At 34.0% G+C, this 21,082-nt stretch overlaps 1 protein-coding gene across 7 annotated transcripts in view; it reads left to right on the top strand.

Annotated features, from left to right (window-relative positions):
• Window positions 1–21,082, top strand: part of Msp300 (Muscle-specific protein 300 kDa) — a 1,097,375-nt gene that overhangs the window by 517,577 nt on the left and 558,716 nt on the right. For all 7 annotated transcript variants that reach the window (XM_069830616.1, XM_069830615.1, XM_069830612.1 and 4 more), the window contains one exon: window positions 19,691–19,752. In XM_069830616.1, coding sequence (XP_069686717.1) covers window positions 19,691–19,752 — 62 coding nt within the window. The remainder of the gene's footprint in view (window positions 1–19,690; window positions 19,753–21,082) is intronic.

Raw genomic sequence — 21,082 nt, 5'->3', positions numbered from 1 at the left:
TTTAAAAATTGAAAAATATGTGGGCTATATGAAAAAATGTTGTTGTTGTTGTTGTTTTCTAATGCCAAATAATCATAGCCTGTTGCCAATCTAAATGCAGCTACAGACGATTTTCGTGGTAAATCGGGAATTAACTGTGAATTATGATGCAGAGAGTTCCATTTTTTCCCTTGAGATTGTGTTATCAAATTTTGTTTGTTGAAGTCTAGGTATGTAGATTTAATCAATCTTTTCACAGAGTAATACGTAGATTTAGTAACAGGTCTGTAAGTAGCAGTGCTGCCCTTCTTTGCTAAAGCATCCGCATTCTCGTTTCCCAGGATTCCACAATGGGATGGTATCGATTGGAATACAATTCTTTTATTGAGTGATATTAATTGAGAGAGCATTTTAGTTACTATATGAAAAAATAAATAAAGTTTTATGTATTTATAGCGAAATTATTCAAAATTGTGTATTCACATAAAATGTTGTAAAATATGTGTTTTTATGTGTAATAGAATTTCATATGTAAAATTTTAGCTCCAAGAAGAAAACATATTTATTTACCTAAAACTCCGTTCCCTGCTCATGACTGTACTCGTTTGCGTCTATTCTAAGAAATCCCGTCGATTGCCAAACTACAATTACGTACTAAAAACAACAGTGTTTTGGAAACATATCTCTGTAGGATATGTTACCTGAATTGTTGCTGAAACAGGTTTATTTTCTGTGTTTCCTAGATGACATAAACCTCAGGCATATGATGAATTGCAGCTTTCGAATTCCCTAGCAGTTGTCACATGGGTTTGATAAGAACCAAGTAACTTGCCTTGTATTCAATTTATCAATACGTGGAAGTAACGATAGGATTCCCGTCTGTTCCATTCCCCACATCATCAGTTCGGGGAACTGGTCGATCTTTGACTTGAATCAATTTAGAGCATTCTTCTGTAGCCAATAAAAAGAACAGCTAAGTGCATTTCGAGGGAATGAAATTCTGTTCACATTCCCCAAACTCACGAAACTAGATAAGACTTTTCAATTTCAAAAGTGAACACCTTTCCCTTGAATGACGTGATAATTTTAATGAAGAAGTTGAAATGGTATTGCGCCACTATGTCGTTTCCTTCATTTTTGAACTACTACAGCTCTTACCAAAAGTTTAAGGACACCCCTCCATAAGTCATATTTCACTATTGTCCTTATACTTATGTGAAACCTCTTGATGTTTATACAAAGACCAAATATTTGTGAAAAGTGAAGTTTTTCTGCAAACCCTATCTGTATATCGTCCAAACTGTGGATTATACAGGGCTATTCAAAAAGAATGAGCAGATTTCAAATATTTATTTTAAACGAAGTATAAACACTAGAAGCATTTACCGCACACCAATGGCTAGAAGAAGGTTCAAATTTTTTTAACGATTGATTACACGCGATGCTCGATCCGGGGCCATAAGCAAAGCGGAAACAACAACGGCCTGTCCGCCGCAGTTACTCGCCAGTCCGAATTTGAGGGACTGAAAATCCTTGCGTAGTCGTCGAACATGCAAGAACTCACCGAAGGTGAATGTTTTTTGCGCCGTTTCTGTAAAGAAAGTGTATGAACTTTTTTTTTTTAGTGGAGCATTATCCGAACGCCACCATTCCGAGGCACTGGATTGGAAGAGGTGGAGAAGATCGTGTTCATCGTGTGTGGCCTCCCAGGTCCCCCGACCTTACCCCATGTGATTTTTATCTGTGGGATACATAAAAGACAGGGTGTTTGTACCACACCTCCCTGCTACTTTCCAAAATCTACGATATCGAATTGTTGAAGCTGTGAATTCCATAACTAGGGACCAGTTGATTCTTGTGTGGCAAGAAATGGACCACCGTTTTGATGTTTGTCGCGCAACACATGATGCGCATGTTAAGTGCTTGCAACCTCATGGACTATAAAACTTTAAACCTTTCTCTATCCAATAGTGTGCGGCAAGTGTTTCTACTGTTCGTAGTTTGTTTAAAATAAATATTTGAAATCTGCTCTTTCTTTTTGAATAACCCTGTATAACAATTTGTTTGTTATGAAACTTATTGAAAAATTACATATCTTGTAGGGAAAAAAAATAATTATTTCAGAATGGGTTTACTTAGGCCTGTGAATTTTGGGATAGAGTTAGACATATCTGAAACACTTCTTGTCCAATCATTGCTTTTTGGTTTAAAAAAATTGTGACAGTTCGTGCAGGTATTGTATTCCAGATTGTTTCGTTTTTCCTTTAGGAAAAATTGCCATTTTCTAAAATTCTCTTGAGCTTGAAATTCGCTGTAAATGGACCCGGATCTGCCACTGCCATTTACGTAATAACATTGTGAGTTGGTAACACTGATCAATCATTTTGCAATTCAGCCATCACACAACCAACATTTAAAAGATGCACGTCGGCATTAGGTAAGTCCATATAGGCCTAGTTATTTTATACTATTTTGAATAACATACTTACTTACTTACAAATGGCTATTAAGGAACCCGAAGGTTCATTGCCGCCCTCACATAAGCCCGCCAGCGGTCCCTATCCTGTGCAAGATTAATCCAGTCTCTATCATCATACCCCACCTCCCTCAAATCCATTTTAATATTATCCTCCCATCTACGTCTCGGCCTCCCTAAAGGTCTTTTTCCCTCCGGTCTCCCAACTAACACTCTATATGCATTTCTGGATTCGCCCATACGTGCTACATGCCCTGCCCATCTCAAACGTCTGGATTTAATGTTCCTAATTATGTCAGGTGAAGAATACAATGCCTGCAGTTCTGTGTTGTGTAACTTTCTCCATTCTCCTGTAACTTCATCCCGCTTAGCCCCAAATATTTTCCTAAGCACCTTATTCTCAAACACCCTGAACCTATGTTCCTCTCTCAGAGTGAGAGTCCAAGTTTCACAACCATACAGAAGAACCGGTAATATAACTGTTTTATAAATTCTAACTTTCAGATTTTTGGACAGCAGACTGGATGATAAGAGCTTCTCAACCGAATAATAGCACGCATTTCTCATATTTATTCTGCGTTTAATTTCCTCCCGAGTGTCATTTATATTTGTTATTTTGAATAACATAACTAAAAAATTTGATTTATGCATTCATTCAACTAAATCACAATTTAAATTATGCTAGCAGTATATAATAATCGCACACAACTTTTTCATCCTCGTAATTATTAAATAACAGCACTGAATTTTTATCTTCATTGAAATCCATATGATACTGTCAAATAGCCTGTTTCATTAACGTTATTAATAGTAATTTAATTAACTTTTGATCTTTTCCAGTTAATTCTGACACCTGACATGAGCCTTATTATACAGTTTATTACGATTATAATATTGGATACTGATCCCACATCACCATGTAAATTTCCATCCATTTAATACAGTACACAAATTAAATTCAAAATTGCTTAAAGTTGGATCATCAACTTATTGAATTCAATTATTTCCAGATTGGAAGAACAGCATCATCGTCAAATTAAATGTATATTACTATTAACATTAAACAACCCAATTTGTAATATTAGCATTTATAAGACAATCATATTAATTTGAAATAACAATCAAGGTAAAATATGAGACACACACCATGATACATACGTTTGAATGGTTAAAATATGTGCATTAATGGGAAACAGAAATATGAACTCAATAAATGTATTCAAATACTGTAATTTGCAACTCTTCACATTCACAACATTTCTACCTTAGTTTTATATTGTATTATTTTTATGTTTGATTCTTTTACATCAAGTTACTTCATTATTCCATGTGTGAAGACTTGCAAACATATATACTTTGCAACCTACACGTGTATTTTAAATAATTGACAATAAGGGCTGCCATATAAGAATGCCAACTGTATCATAACCAAGTTGATTTTAATAAGGTTCAGTCTGCATGTCACTAAATATGTGTTGTATTTGTAGAAATTATGTAGACATTATTGATATTACCGAAATGTACTTCGTATCTGATGATGTTGGCCCTGACCAACGAAAACATTTATACATCTTTTAGGCCCGATTGTATAAACCATTTAATCTTAGATCAGAGGTTAAATTGATCCTTGTTTCAGCTGAACTTGGAATTTTGTGTTGTATAAAGTCTAATCTCAGATTAATTTGTCTCAAACTAAAGTCAACTTTGACTGAAGAAATTTCTCCGATTAAGTTAGATGATCCAAGTTCAGTTATTTCTTTTCTGTTTGAAATATACGAGTGACAGATTGTGCAAATAAAATATCCATTATTATTAATATTAATAGATATGTTAGGTACATTTATATATATTTCTTTCAATTTCTTGCCTTAATACACAAACATTCTTATATTTTATAAGGCTCTATCGTGTTCAGCAGTATCAAATAACATAACCTAGAATTATATTATGTTTATAACAACCATTAATTATTAATGGATATGATAGGTACATTCATAAATGTTCAATTAACTGTATTACTAAACGAAAATTGTCGTTTTATAAAGCTTTATTATGTTTAGCAGTATCAAACACCATAACATGATAACAACTTGGAGAACAGTCAACCTTCTTCTTATTGTCCGCCATTATTTACATTGCAAAAAAAAAAACAGTGTCTCCAACAGAGTGTAATACGGAAAGTCGCCAAAAAGTAGTTGTAAAGTCGCTAGATTTCTCATTATCAACAAAGAAAGATTAAATTTTGTCACTATGGGGTGCTAAAAAGGTCACTAAATCCCTATTTAAGCAATATAAAAGTTAAAAGAAATTGTTGTTGAAAAAGAGTTAAAATCGCTAGATTGGCAACACTGAACAAACCTGTATAACATGGTCCGCGCATCACGTATTTCACCTGTTTATGCGATGTTGCCAAATCCTTTTCACGTGAACTTAGGTTGCATTTGAACCAAGGTAATTTGATCGCAGAAAAGTTTTATACAATAGAAGAAGTGTCTGAACTCGGTTTACTTTTCGATCTTCGATCAAAGTTGATCTTTAGTCAGGGAGTTTTATACAATTGGGCCTTAAACATGTAATGTAAAGGTTTAACACCTTAAACATATGTTGTGAAGTCAGTGACTGAAATAAATACTTTTAATATACTGATCAATCAGCTTATTCCCTCCATTTTTAGTAATCAACTGTGGAATATGATGCTAATGTGGAAAAGTTAGATTTCTTCCTGGGAAAAAAAATGAAAATAGATCGAAATTCAATGAGTGTGGACGTGAAGTCTCACATTATTGGGATGTGGAAGAATGACTGGAGATAATCTAACTCAGTTTATGTATCTCCAATCGAAGTTTGTGGCATGCTACATTTTTTTAGTAATGTCTATTAATTGAATTAGGAATGGATTTGTGTTTTATTTTAATTGGTTTATTTTACGACGCTTTATAACTGCGATGGTTATCTAGCGTCAGTGAAAAGAAGATGATAATGCCAGCGAAATGAATCCAGGATTCAGTGCCGAAAGTTACTCAGCGTTTGCTCTTAATGAGTTGAAAAAAAGAACTGAAAAACTTCAACCAGGTAACTTGTCCCAACCAGTGGGCCAACTCGTTTCACGGTCAAACATACAAAACCGTTCCTCCATAGCGGTAGACTGGAATTCTGTTATACTAAATTTAGAACTAAGACATAAAGTCATAACATATCTTCAGTTGACGTTTATATGGAATCAGCACTTTGCTGAAGGACGCTAGTAAGTTAATTTCAAGTTGTTGGATGAAATTGAAAATAAAGAAATACTCCATAGCGGTAGATTGGAATTCTGTTACACTAAATTTAGAAATAAGACATAAAGTCATAACATATCTTCAGTTGACGTTTATATGGAATCAGCACTTTGCTAAAGGACGCTAGTAAGTTAATTTCAAGTTGTTGGATGAAATGGAAAATAAAGAAATACTCCATAGCGGTAGACTGGAATTCTGTTACACTAAATTTAGAAATAAGACATAAAGTCATAACATATCTTCAGTTGACGTTTATATGGAATCAGCACTTTGCTAAAGGACGCTAGTAAGTTAATTTCAACTTGTTGGATGAAATGGAAAATAAAGAAATACTCCATAGCGGTAGACTGGAATTCTGTTATACTAAATTTAGAACTAAGACATAAAGTCATAATATATCTTCAGTTGACGTTTATATGGAATCAGCACTTTGCTAAAGGACGCTAGTAAGTTAATTTCAAGTTGTTGGATGAAATGGAAAATAAAGAAATACTCCATAGCGGTAGACTGGAATTCTGTTACACTAAATTTAGAACTAAGACATAAAGTCATAACATATCTTCAGTTGACGTTTATATGGAATCAGCACTTTGCTGAAGGACGCTAGTAAGTTAATTTCAAGTTGTTGGATGAAATTGAAAATAAAGAAATACTCCATAGCGGTAGATTGGAATTCTGTTACACTAAATTTAGAAATAAGACATAAAGTCATAACATATCTTCAGTTGACGTTTATATGGAATCAGCACTTTGCTAAAGGACGCTAGTAAGTTAATTTCAAGTTGTTGGATGAAATGGAAAATAAAGAAATACTCCATAGCGGTAGACTGGAATTCTGTTACACTAAATTTAGAAATAAGACATAAAGTCTTAACATATCTTCAGTTGACGTTTATATGGAATCAGCACTTTGCTGAAGAACGCTAGTAAGTTAATTTCAAGTTGTTGGATGAAATTGAAAATAAAGAAATACTCCATAGCGGTAGATTGGAATTCTGTTACACTAAATTTAGAAATAAGACATAAAGTCATAACATATCTTCAGTTGACGTTTATATGGAATCAGCACTTTGCTAAAGGACGCTAGTAAGTTAATTTCAAGTTGTTGGATGAAATGGAAAATAAAGAAATACTCCATAGCGGTAGACTGGAATTCTGTTACACTAAATTTAGAAATAAGACATAAAGTCTTAACATATCTTCAGTTGACGTTTATATGGAATCAGCACTTTGCTGAAGAACGCTAGTAAGTTAATTTCAAGTTGTTGGATGAAATTGAAAATAAAGAAATACTCCATAGCGGTAGATTGGAATTCTGTTACACTAAATTTAGAAATAAGACATAAAGTCATAACATATCTTCAGTTGACGTTTATATGGAATCAGCACTTTGCTAAAGGACGCTAGTAAGTTAATTTCAAGTTGTTGGATGAAATGGAAAATAAAGAAATACTCCATAGCGGTAGACTGGAATTCTGTTACACTAAATTTAGAAATAAGACATAAAGTCATAATATAACTTCAGTTGACGTTTATATGGAATCAGCACTTTGCTAAAGGACGCTAGTAAGTTAATTTCAACTTGTTGGATGAAATGGAAAATAAAGAAATACTCCATAGCGGTAGACTGGAATTCTGTTATACTAAATTTAGAACTAAGACATAAAGTCATAATATATCTTCAGTTGACGTTTATATGGAATCAGCACTTTGCTAAAGGACGCTAGTAAGTTAATTTCAAGTTGTTGGATGAAATGGAAAATAAAGAAATACTCCATAGCGGTAGACTGGAATTCTGTTACACTAAATTTAGAACTAAGACATAAAGTCATAACATATCTTCAGTTGACGTTTATATGGAATCAGCACTTTGCTGAAGGACGCTAGTAAGTTAATTTCAAGTTGTTGGATGAAATTGAAAATAAAGAAATACTCCATAGCGGTAGATTGGAATTCTGTTACACTAAATTTAGAAATAAGACATAAAGTCATAACATATCTTCAGTTGACGTTTATATGGAATCAGCACTTTGCTAAAGGACGCTAGTAAGTTAATTTCAACTTGTTGGATGAAATGGAAAATAAAGAAATACTCCATAGCGGTAGACTGGAATTCTGTTACACTAAATTTAGAAATAAGACATAAAGTCTTAACATATCTTCAGTTGACGTTTATATGGAATCAGCACTTTGCTGAAGAACGCTAGTAAGTTAATTTCAAGTTGTTGGATGAAATTGAAAATAAAGAAATACTCCATAGCGGTAGATTGGAATTCTGTTACACTAAATTTAGAAATAAGACATAAAGTCATAACATATCTTCAGTTGACGTTTATATGGAATCAGCACTTTGCTAAAGGACGCTAGTAAGTTAATTTCAAGTTGTTGGATGAAATGGAAAATAAAGAAATACTCCATAGCGGTAGACTGGAATTCTGTTATACTAAATTTAGAACTAAGACATAAAGTCATAATATATCTTCAGTTGACGTTTATATGGAATCAGCACTTTGCTAAAGGACGCTAGTAAGTTAATTTCAAGTTGTTGGATGAAATGGAAAATAAAGAAATACTCCATAGCGGTAGACTGGAATTCTGTTACACTAAATTTAGAAATAAGACATAAAGTCATAACATATCTTCAGTTGACGTTTATATGGAATCAGCACTTTGCTAAAGGACGCTAGTAAGTTAATTTCAAGTTGTTGGATGAAATGGAAAATAAAGAAATACTCATTGTGTCATCGGATTCCAAAGTCATGAATCATTTTATATAAGTAGAATTGCAGTGCGCTTGGAATGTTTGTGCTAACGAGTATCTTCTATATTTAGGCCTAATTATTTCTGTTGCTGGAATTGGCAGTAAAGAATATGAATATAAAGAACGTTCAATTTAGTGTTCTTGGAAATATATTGAATTAAAATTAAGAGAGTTTCAGCTTAGCTAATTGAATTAAAAAATTATGTAATTTCGAGAACAGAGTTCTTTAATTTGTAAGTTACAAGATATAACCACAGTCTAGTATATACAGTCACGAAGCTCAATATGTAGGAAATATGCATCTATAGATAGTTGCTAACCACTAGGATCGTTACTATCGCCCTATTACAGACAATGGAAATAATACTGGCACAGTCTATTGTTCCTAGTACCCTTAACAACTCAAGCTTCGTGACTGTACAGACTGTGTTGTTATAACCAACCACTGTACTAATAATGTGGACAGAGTACTAAATTCTAAGAATTAAACATCTCTAACTCACGGAATGTTCTAAAGTCTAGATAGATTATAATATTTAGAAAAAATTTTCCAAATAGTAATTAGGATTTGTATCTAAATATTGTTTTCTTTGAGTAAAAATTTCGCTGCCATGCATTAGTGCTGGCTCTGACACAACATTCTATATTATTTTGTGACAACAATTGGATAGTTTATATCTAATTCATATAATTTTATATCTAGTCCAGAAAATTTCTCACAAACATCAAATGTTATTCTGTAAAATATTTTTAAAAGATTTCTGCGTGTAAATTTCTTCTTTCGGGTTTTAAAACAGTGATATTTTTTAACAATGCCTTGCACATACGCAAGTAAGTATGTAGATGCTAAGCAGAATAAATGGAAAATGTTTAAAAATTCAGTTTATGATTGTGCTGTGTTGTCAATATATTTAGAATATAATTAATATCTGCTGATGCTCACAACTTAAAGTTTACCTCATACATCAGTGAAGAGATTATCGTAAAATTATTACGAATTTGTAATATGATTTCCGCTATAAAGTATCGCAAATGTAATGAATTAACTAGAATATTTTGACCATAAACTCTGTCTCTATTTGTATAACAAAGTTATCTAAATGATATCACATTATTCGTACGTGCTCTTCAAATGTCTCTTTCTTGAAATCTATTGTACTGGAATGTTAATTTTAAAGGGTGACAACTGTGAGTGGTAAATCGAACTGTATGAATAAATACATAGCATGACAAATTTCATATAATAGCTTTTAAAAGACGAAGACATTGTCAGCAGTAATAAAGAAAATAAACTAGACAATGAGACATTTAAGGAACAATTTTCAGACGAGTAATACGAAGAATCTTAGTTTAAGCAATGAAAACGAATCAAAGTACGTCATAGCAATTAAAATGGAAAACCTTTGTCTTCCAGTATAATTTTCTCGTGGTACTCAAGTCAAGGTTGGGCTGCATCTTAAAGCTCTCCAGGAATGACACTACAGTGCGAACATTGTGTATGCACAAGGAGACTTGCGTTTACATGACATCGCATTGAAATTATACACTGCTGCTCACGAGTCATGAGTCACTCAGCAGAGAAAGCTCAGCAAATATGAGCCCTGTGTGGACTACTGTTTTCCAGAAGGCATTGCAAAATAATGTTCTGTACTGGCGGCTTTTGAAGTCTAGTCATGGAGGTGTTCAAATGTGTGAAAGTCAACATTCCAAATAAAAACTTAGAAATTTTATAATTTACGAATCAAGCATAATTTGAGAACACACGGTTATCTCCTAAAATCACCGCATTTAAGTTGTACTCCATTCATATCCGTCGGTAAATTCTTACTCACCCGCTTCTCAAGAGACTATAATATACATTTAAATTGACACTTTATATCCTCCTCGAGTGTACCATTCCGTTATTTCAACAGAGTGAGCGTCTATAGTTTCAGCTATGTTCGTTCACATTTTTTAGTTATTTTTAAGAAGATTATTGTGTCTTGAAGTCCGCAGTGGCAGCTAAATCTTCGTGTTGAACCTATTTTGTACTATCCACGAATTTTAAAGGAGTTTTCGACGTTGTGATTTCGGTGTTTTTTTACCAGAGCGCAATATTGCTTTGAAGTAAGTATTAATTGTCAGTATTACAGATATTATTCTGTATGACAAATTAATAAATCTATAATATAAAATAGCAAGATAAATAGCTTTGAATTTTGCTGAGATGTTTGGTATGCCCCATGTTTCTGTTCTGCTCTCAGAGAGCTCGACTGAGATGTGCGTGAGTGCGTGCACGTACCCAGACACCGAATGACATACAACGACGTGATTTTCTCTGTAAAAAGTTGCGTCTCGAGGAAACTAAACCCATCACAGAAAATCGTAATATAAACACTGAAAGTATTTTTATTTCTTTCCGATGTTCTAAACGTCTACTACCAGTAGGGGAGAGTCGGGTAGTATCGGACATCGGGTAATATCGGACAGTGAGTTTCTTTCATCTACCACACGATGATAGTACCTGATTGACATGGTTACGTTTCTGTGATGTCGCATAGAGAAACGTAACCATGTCATTCAGGTACTACCATATGGTTGTAGATGAAAAAAACGCACTGTCCGATACTACCCGACTCTCCCCCACTGTTATTCCGTAAGTTATTTTTTTAGATAAATCGCACTCGTCATGTATTAATTTTATTCAAGCTACGTTTTCTATCAATAATAAATAATGCCTTCATCTGCAGACAGATATACTGTAAAATGGAAAATGTAGAGATTTTCCAACGTTAAGTGCTTCGGCCTATAACGATCTACCATCCACATAATGATAATAGAGCTTCTGTCTGCAAATACGTTGTAATAAAGTTTATTTCTTTTCTTTTTTAACTTTGGATAACATTTATCTACTAGCCTGTCCTGGATCCAGAATGTTAAGTTATGCTATCTCGTAACATGTTAAATTTCAATACTCCAGTACCTGTAAAAGATAAACACAAACCTATACATAAATATATGTACCATTTTAATATTAAATTTATAGTACTAGACGGACTGCTAATTTACCCTTAAGAGAGAATATATTTTCAAAACGGGAGGTTTAAATTGCAGTATTAATCTAGGTCCAAGATTACATAAATCCATAATTAAAATGCATCCTGAATTTCCAACACTTTCTGTTTTTAATTTCAATAAAAAATGAACATTTAGGCCTACTTGTAAATGATACTTAAATTTATATCATGTATAAAGATTTTTTTTATTTTTCCTATTCATTAGGCCTGCTTATTTGTTTTATTGTTTTGTTTTGTTTTGTATAAATATAATATTATTTATATGCATTATTTTTTGTAATTCTGTATTATAATGGAACTACACCCGGTCATGAGCTTTGCTCATATGGGTGATTCCGATTTTTTATGCTTTGTATAATTAATTTAGTAGGCTATAAATAAATATCAAATATGTAAATCAGAGCGTAAATAAAGAGCTTATTATTTGTATCATTTATTTTATTCCGCAGTGAATATTTTACATATTGTTGCAGAAATACTCTAAACATGCAATAATTTTCTCTTATCGCCAGCTTTAATTTGCCACGCTGAAGTTTAAGAGTTGGATGAATACATATTGCAAGTGAACTATGTAAGTAAACACGAGCACTTCAATTCCGCATTCAGATTTTAGCTGGCTTCTATGGTTTAGGCCTAAAAGTTTGGTATAATTTGTTAATAAAGCTATATTAAAGAAGATTTACATATTTCCCTGTACATGCGCGGATATACTTTGATATTTAATAAAATTCAAAACACTTAAGCCTATAATATATTAAATAACAGTAATTATAATTATAATATACATAAACTAACTGTTACAGTATTGAAACACTTTTTTATTAAAATTTATTTATGTTGACTAGACAATACTAGACATGCGGATGACGTGAATATGTTAGGAGAAAATCCACAAACAATTAGGGAAAACGCGGAAATTCTTGTTGAAGCAAGTAGAGCGATAGGGTTGGAAGTAAATCCCGAAAAGACAAAGTATATGATTATGTCTCGTGACCAGAATATTGTACGAAATGGAACTATAAAAATTGGAGATTTATCCTTCGAAGAGGTGGAAAAATTCAAATATCTTGGAGCAACAGTAACAAATATAAATGACACTCGGGAGGAAATTAAACGCAGAATAAATATGGGAAATGCCTGTTATTATTCGGTCGAGAAGCTTTTGTCATCTAGTCTGCTGTCAAAAAATCTGAAAGTTAGAATTTATAAAACAGTTATATTACCGGTTGTTCTGTATGGTTGTGAAACTTGGACTCTCACTTTGAGAGAGGAACAAAGATTAAGGGTGTTTGAGAATAAGGTTCTTAGGAAAATATTTGGGGCTAAGAGGGATGAAGTTACAGGAGAATGGAGAAAGTTACACAACGCAGAGCTGCACGCATTGTATTCTTCACCTGACATAATTAGGAACATAAAATCCAGACGTTTGAGATGGGCAGGACATTAGCACGTATGGGCGAATCCAGAAATACATATAGAGTGTTAGTTGGGAGGCCGGAGGGAAAAAGACCTTTGGGGAGGCCGAGACGTAGATGGGAGGATAATATTAAAATGGATTTGAGGGAGGCAGGATATGATGGTAGAGACTGGATTAATCTTGCACAGGATAGGGACCGATGGCGGGCTTATGTGAGGGCGGCAATGAACCTACGGGTTCCTTAAAAGCCAGTAAGTAAGTAAGTAAGTAACTAAGACAATACTAGACATGTTTCTGGGCCATAATTTTCCTATCATCAGTAGTCATCTGCAAAGAAGAGTGAATCTATTGCAAATGATCAAATATTATGATAATAGAAAAATTAATAGTTTAATAATTCTTTGAAGATTGAAAATGGCCATGGTACACAATGAGTAGTTAGGCCTACAATGTGAATCATCTGGTGTTCGCTGAAACAAGCAGTGACCATTTTTTTCTCCTTTGTAACATCTGTTCCTACTGACAGCTATAGAGATCAACGATGTGTCAAAATTATATTTATTGGGTTATTTTACGACGCTGTATCAACAACTCGGTCATTTAGCGTCTGAATGAAATGAAGGTAATGCCGGTGAAATGAGTCCGGGGTCCATCACGGAAAGTTACCCAGCATTTGCTCGTATTCGATTGAGAGAAAACCCCGGAAAAAACCTCAACCAGGTAACTTGCCCCGACCGGGATTCGAACCTGGGCCGCCTGGTTTCACGGCCAGACGCGCTGACCGTTACTCCACAGGTGTGGAACGTCAGAATTATAATCATTTATAATTTATTATATATAAATTTATACCATCGTTATCATCATCACCATCATCATCAATAACTGCATGAATTAGACCTGTCAACCTGTTTCATTTTCAGAAATTTTGAAAGAACTCTTGCGTCAGAAGACAAAAGCAAGTTAACGCTAAAACATGGATTTTCCGGCCATGGTTGGTTCATATAGGCCTATTGTATTGTATGCTTGTTTTGGTGTTGGTACTCACGAATTACGAAGATGGATAGTTGCGTGTATATTTCGATACTGAAAGGAAGTAAACCATAACACTGTATGCAAAATGGGACATTCATCTCACCATATCTCAAAATGGAGATTTTTTAATTATTTGCTTCTAGCTTCTGAGGTAATAACTGATATTTCTGTCGTTTTCTGGATCGTCTTATTCTTTTCCCGCCGGTTTATATGTTTATAATATTAAAGAGCGTGTACGGGACTCTATTTAAACACATTCGTCTTAAGTGATTCAACCAATTGCTATTGTTTTGTTTTTTTTTTGTGTTAACATTTCCAGTTTTTTTTTCTCTGAGTTTTAGAAGTTTTCTTATGGTCAAGTACCCTGTGTCTTGCCAGAAGTCTTTTTAACTTCTTATCTGCTGCTTCTTTTCGTTTTAATTGTGCTGTCAGTAACTTATACGAAAACATTAAGTCTAGAAATATAAATAGACAACCAACAAAATCTGATTTCATTATTTTCCAAATATATATTGCCACATTAACCATATTCATATTAAAATATGGAATCACGTCATCTAAATTTAACTGTAGAATAAACATACAGTACACACAAGCTTAGAATTCATTGTTATCTCTAAAATACTTGTCATAAATGCAGAAACAATAATAAAAAATCGTGTTAATCAAAGCACACTGACAATGAGTAAAACGAACAAATTAATAACCCTGTCTTGATCTCGTACAATTAAAATTATATTTGATATAAAATAGAACATATTTATTTCTACTAATGCTTTCAATACAACATTTCTCTGTAGCGAAAACTTTTTAATTCCCGGAAAGTGTCCTCTATTTGAAAGATTTCCTGTAGTCATTCCGCCCTCTCTCTATGTAGAACTCTCTCCGCTTTTCGTGACGATAAATTGGTTAAATTGCCTACCCATTAACGTGTTTCTCCGATTTTTTTTCGAATTTTATTTGAATCCCTTTAAAGCTAAGGTTCTAAATTACAAACTTTACTTCCAATTTGTTTCTCCCTTTGGCTTTAGGAGATATATTCGTGGACTTGAAAGGTACGAAGCTTATCAATGAAGTCTCTTTAAGATTTATAGTAGTGTTTAACAAAATATGGGAACTCTTCTACGATTGTACACGATTTGATGTCGATTTTTTAGACAGTAGTTCAGCTTTATAGGTGTATAAAATATTTTCAGAAGTTAATATCACGAAGATAACACGTAGGCCTAATACAACATAATTTTTATTTGTTTTAAGACATTTCAGTTCCTTTATCATGTTTCGAGTGGTATTGCTGATTTTTTAATTGTTATTTAAAAAGACTTCTGCAAAGGAAATCATTTACCATGCACTGAAATAAAAACACTTTCATTTCCTAGAGTTCATTCAAACGGTATTCATTCTCTGCAATTCCAAAATGTACGAGTAAGACATTTAACTTAATTTATAATTCTGTGTTTAAGTAGATTGTATGCGCGGTACTCTTACTGAGGTAGTCTAAACCTCTGTAACTATCTGCATGTCATAAGGCCCCCCGTGCGGGCTACTATAGAATCCTTTTTACCTTTCCACGTAGGCATCACCGCGGTCCTCCAGGAGGAGATCCCACGGTGTGTAGCACTACCACCAGCAACTAATAACCATATATCCACGAGGTCCAAGTCCGGCGACAGACCGTAGCCTACTCTACATTGAAGCAAGTCCAAACCCTAGGAAAGGAACGGAGATGATGATGAAAGAGGGAAAGTGGAATTATGATGGCGAAATGAGTCCCAGGTCCAACGCCGAAAGTTACCCAGCAATTCTGCTTCGTTTGGTTAAGAGAAAACCTCGGGAAAAACCTCAACCAGGTAACATGCGCTAACCGTTACTCCACAGTGGTGGACCTGGAATGCTGTGAGTCGTCTTTCATCTTTTTCTCATGCTTCGCTTCCTTACACTAATACAGGTCGAGCTAAAATTTCACAATCTTTGAACCTAATGCTTTTCTTTTTGTGCGGACTTGAAAACTAGGTTGATTACTCGTGTGATTTTTTTTTTCATTTTTTTTTTATTTTAATTTTCATATCTGTCTTCTATAAATAATATATGACGTAGCCTAGGAAATGAAATGAATTAACCTTTCTGTTATATTCTCAATGCAGATTTTACTTGTAATGAGCTCTTTTCCTCGAAATTCCATATTTTTTATGTGGAGATAATTTCATTTTATAGTCTGAAGCTGTATTTTTAGTCTTATCGTCGCTTATCTGACGAAGTGACGTAAGCGCCAAAACCAAAAATTTGGAGATATTTCGCCAGCACACTTCGTTGGACCATATCTATATTCTGACGAACTGGCGTACATCCATCTCTAATGGTTACTTGGCAGTGAACATCGTGTTATCGTCGTAAACGCCATTGCTCTTTCATTCTTTTTCAGACGAACTGGCGTATCAGACTCGCAAGTCGCTTACTTCTCTTCGTTAGGTATTACCATTTTTAAAATTGGTCGTTACGTCTATGTGTGCAGTGTATTGCTAGGCTCTCTATAATCCATGGATTGCCACGTGATGCCAAAAATGAACATTTATTTATAAATTCGAGCAAACTATTTCAACATTATTAAGCTGTCTAGAGTATGAAATTGACACAAAAAGAAACAGATTGAATGGACTACAGTCAGAGAAGTCAGAGTGACCAAAGACGACCCTAACTGCGTTTTTGTAAAAACCAGTCATTTGGACGAACATTATGAGCAGCTATCTCTGAAATCAAGGAATATTTCTGAAATTTTGAAGCTTCCTCTGCCTTTTCTTAATGTCACCTCTCCAAAGATTTCGGTTGAGAAGTACAACGATTTGCAGCAGCTATGCAAAGGGTCAACACCAGTAATAAGAGATGTTGTTTGTAAAACGTTCTACAAGGAACTCCCACATTAATTCTAGGGTACAATAATTATTATTAACCCATGAACTTTTCAATACTTGTTTGTGTTTCTTAAAATTGTTTGTAAACAAATAAATACATTGAATAATTTCAAGAGAAAAATTGTTCCCGGGCCGGGTATCGATCCCGGGACCTCTGTTGAGCGTACCAGCGCTCTGCCAACTGAGCTACCCGGGAACTCCACCCGACACCGTCTCAACTTTTCCCTTTATATCCACATCGAGTGCATACAATCTCTGTGATTGTGTGCACTCGATGTGGGTCTCTGGCATTTCGTCAGCCCACGCGAGTTACTGCATGTGGATATAAAGGTAAAAGTTGAGACGGTGTCGGGTGGAGTTCCCGGGTAGCTCAGTTGGCAGAGCGCTGGTACGTTCAACAGAGGTCCCGGGATCGATACCCGGCCCCGGAACAATTTTTCCCTTGAAATTATTCAAATCGGCTTTACAGGGAGCTTTACCTGAAAGATTGGTTTTGCAAATAAATACATTATTCATTAATTTTATGTAATTTTAAAAAATTCTTGATTTTGCTTTATTAAAATAAGTTTATAATCCTCTTTATTTCCTAGACTTTCAAATAATTATAATGTATAATAAAAATAAAAAATAAATGAAATTAGTCAAAAAATAAATAAAGAATAATACAACTCAAAGAATAGCATAAATTAGTATGATACGATCAGTCATGTGTATGGCGTAAGTGCCTTCCTATTATGAGTGAAATCTTTCGAACAGACGTATCTCCAATTAAGGCCTTCTTGGCCTATAAGGTATCAAAATTTTAAAGTTTGCTATTAGTCCTTATTAAGAGAAACAATAAACGAACTGAATCAATGTATTATCTTTGACGTGTCAATTTATTACTTCGAGTTGTAGGTCCGCATATAAATACACTTTTCTTTCAACTGCTCTCCTGTAAAATTACACATTTGTCGCTTACGCCACTTCGTCTTTTTAGCGACGTTATAACCTACTGTACAGTATAGCACATCTTTAGCTCCGGAAATTACTACTAAGTCATCTGCATACAGTAAAGAAACTTAAAATTTTTTGTTATTGATATTCATTCCATCGCGTGATCCTTTTTTTCCACTGTTTTAGGAAAAATTTATGAATAGAAGTGGAGACAAACTACAATCTTATTTGTACCCACAGCCCATCAGAATTAAGAATTTAGCCGGACTGAAATTCATGTAGACGACATCATTAAGTTATGGATCGAATATTTCTGCTATTGAGTATTTCTCGGTCGCCTTTCTTGGCTTCTAGATGTTAATTGCTTAATACAACGATTATCTCTTCATTCTCGGACTATAAAAAACTGCCTCTTAAGTTAACGCAACATCTTTTAATGACAAATAAACGTTGCATTATCACTCCCCTAAGTCTCAATTTTATGACTAGCGAGGAAATTAACTATTATCAAACTGCGTATAAAACACCAGCGTTTACAACCGTATGTTTCACAAAATTACGTGCACATTGCAACCTGGTTAAAATTGAAGTTCACATATATTATAATGCATTATTTTAATATGCTACTATGCATTTCAAATATACCGCATATAAGAGAAGCAGCAGAAAGCATCAAGTCTTATATGTACATACTTAGTTTTTGTGCTTGAAACATACTATGAATTTCCGAGAATAATATTTTTCAAGATATTGCGAACTTAGTATTTTCTATTCAATTCAATTCAATTTATTAAGCCATTAAACATACAGTGATAGGCTTCGTCACAAAAAATACATACATTTGAAAATACACATATAATTGAAAACAGTTACATTTAATTAGAATGAAAAAACAGAACATTTTGAAAGTCTAAAATTAATGAAAACAGCTAATGTAAATAACTTTATTTATTAAAAAACAATTTCGTATGAATTTATGTTAAGAAACTCATCTACAGAGTAGAAAGGATTAGTTAAAAGCCAATTATAAAATATAGCTTTGAAACTATAGGTTGGCAACTTACAATATTGACTGGGAAGCTTATTATATAATTTCATCCCCATGACAGAAAAATTTGTACTAGTTTTATGTAATCTACAGTATGGAATATTTATTTGTTCACTATTTCTAATTTCATGATCTTGTATATTGGTTAGTAATGAGTAATTGTCTATATTTTGTCGAGTGTAAAGGACTAGGTCGTATATATATAAATTTGTGACTGTTAATATCTGTGATTGTTTGAAAAGAGGTCGACAATGTTCAAGATAGTTTGATTGACATAAAATTCTAATGACTTTCTTTTGCAAAATCAAGACACTCCCAATTTTGCTACCATTTCCCCAGAAAATTAAGGCATACCTAATTATCGACTGAAAGAACGAAAAGTAGGCACATCTTAAATAATTTTGAGAAACACAAGTCACTAATTTCTTTAATAAATATATCTCTTGATAATTTTGTACATATATATTCGATATGTTTTTCCCATGTTAAACTGGGGTCTATAAAAAGTCCTAGAAATTTGGTATAGTTTTGTATGTTGTCCTTTTTTATTACATGATTTAGGGTAAAAGTTATGTTGATAGTCTTTTCTTGACTAAGCAAAAAACCGTTAGATTCAAACCATAAAGCCATCTGTGGTAGAATATCATTAGTTAGAGCATGTAATTCATTCAGAGTAGAGCTAGAACATAAGAATGTAGTGTCATCAGGATACATCATTGTTATAGCTTTAATGAATTTAGGAAGGTCAACTAATGGCTTAGCAATTTCTTAAGCAGTTTCTTTTCTTTGTCTTTACAGACGAGCAAGAACGAGTGCAGAAGAAGACCTTCGTGAACTGGATCAATTCTTATCTATCCAAGGTAAGAAGCATCAATGTAATCGAGGAAAGATGTGCAGAGCACTGCAACTGCCCACTCTGTGCAATCTCGCCTCTACTTAATGTGTTTTGAGGCCTAATTAGCAAGCGTCTGCAAACTGCGTATGTACATACATCGACCACACTCACTCAAGGTTTATTTCCCAGACGTTCGCTCCAGAAATTTCACTGCGGTTGCATGCAAAGTGACCTTAAAAGCTTCCCCGCTTAGATATTCTCTAATATGTATGCTTAAGAGATCACCTTTTATGTCCCTTCACTAACAATGCTTTAAACGAATGACCCACTTTTATAAAATTAAGCACTGACATTTCGCCATTAAGTACTGTACCTAAGCCGATGAAATAACGGTTCTGACAGCTTCAGAACTTGATCTGACTTTTCCGTTACAAGGTTGTCTCATGGATACAGAATCACTTACTTCTTATTGCGCTGAGAGTGCAAAATAAATGTTTATTGTATGTTATGAATTAGGGATGTGGGATAGAACAATCCGAGGAAAATTGCACTCGTCCGAAAACTGAAGGAGATTTGAGTCAATTTCATCATCATACAGTCATTTAAAATCTTTTTTGTGTATGTGTGTAAATGACTTTTAAGGAACCCGGAGGTTCAATGTCGCCCTCACATAAACCCGTCATCGGTCCATATCCTGAGCAAGATTAATCCAGTAGCATCATATCCCACCTCCCTCAAATCCATTTTAATATTATCCTCCCATCTACGCTTTGGCCTTCCCAAAGGTCTTCCAACTAGCATTCTATATGCATTTCTGGATTCACCCAGACGTGCTACATGCCCTGCCCATCTCAAACGTCTGAATTTAATGTTCCTAATTATTTTAGGTGAAGAATACAATACGTGCAGTTCTACTTTGCGTTTCTCAATTCTCCTGTAGCTTCATCGCTCTTAGCCCCCATTTGAAATCCACTGACAAAATACGTCTGATTACAGGATCAACTGGTCATAGTTCTTGCACCATTTTAAAATTTTAAATTCAATAAGAAGTTCGCACGGAACTCATAAGAATCCGTTTTGTATGAAAGACAAAGAAGCAATTTTTAGGAGAAATGTCTAAGCGATATCCAATTTAATCTATTTTTTTTTTCGGTGAACTCAGTGCGTGTAGGTCTACGCTCGGACATGTCTTAGAACTTTAAAAAATAGGCAGGTAAAAAGGAACAAAAACACCCAAAGTAAACACTTGAAATAAGCACTAAAAATGAGAAGTAATATTAAGGGCACCAGGTAATACCGATACCGGGATCAACCTGTTCGCTTGGCATGTGTCACAGCTACGTCTCATCTCCGTA

Source organism: Periplaneta americana, chromosome 7 (assembly GCF_040183065.1).
Source record: "Periplaneta americana isolate PAMFEO1 chromosome 7, P.americana_PAMFEO1_priV1, whole genome shotgun sequence".
Taxonomy (NCBI): Eukaryota; Metazoa; Arthropoda; class Insecta; order Blattodea; family Blattidae; genus Periplaneta; species Periplaneta americana.
The sequence above is the reverse complement of the archived record's forward strand: the minus strand, read 5'-3'. Positions and strand labels throughout refer to the sequence as shown.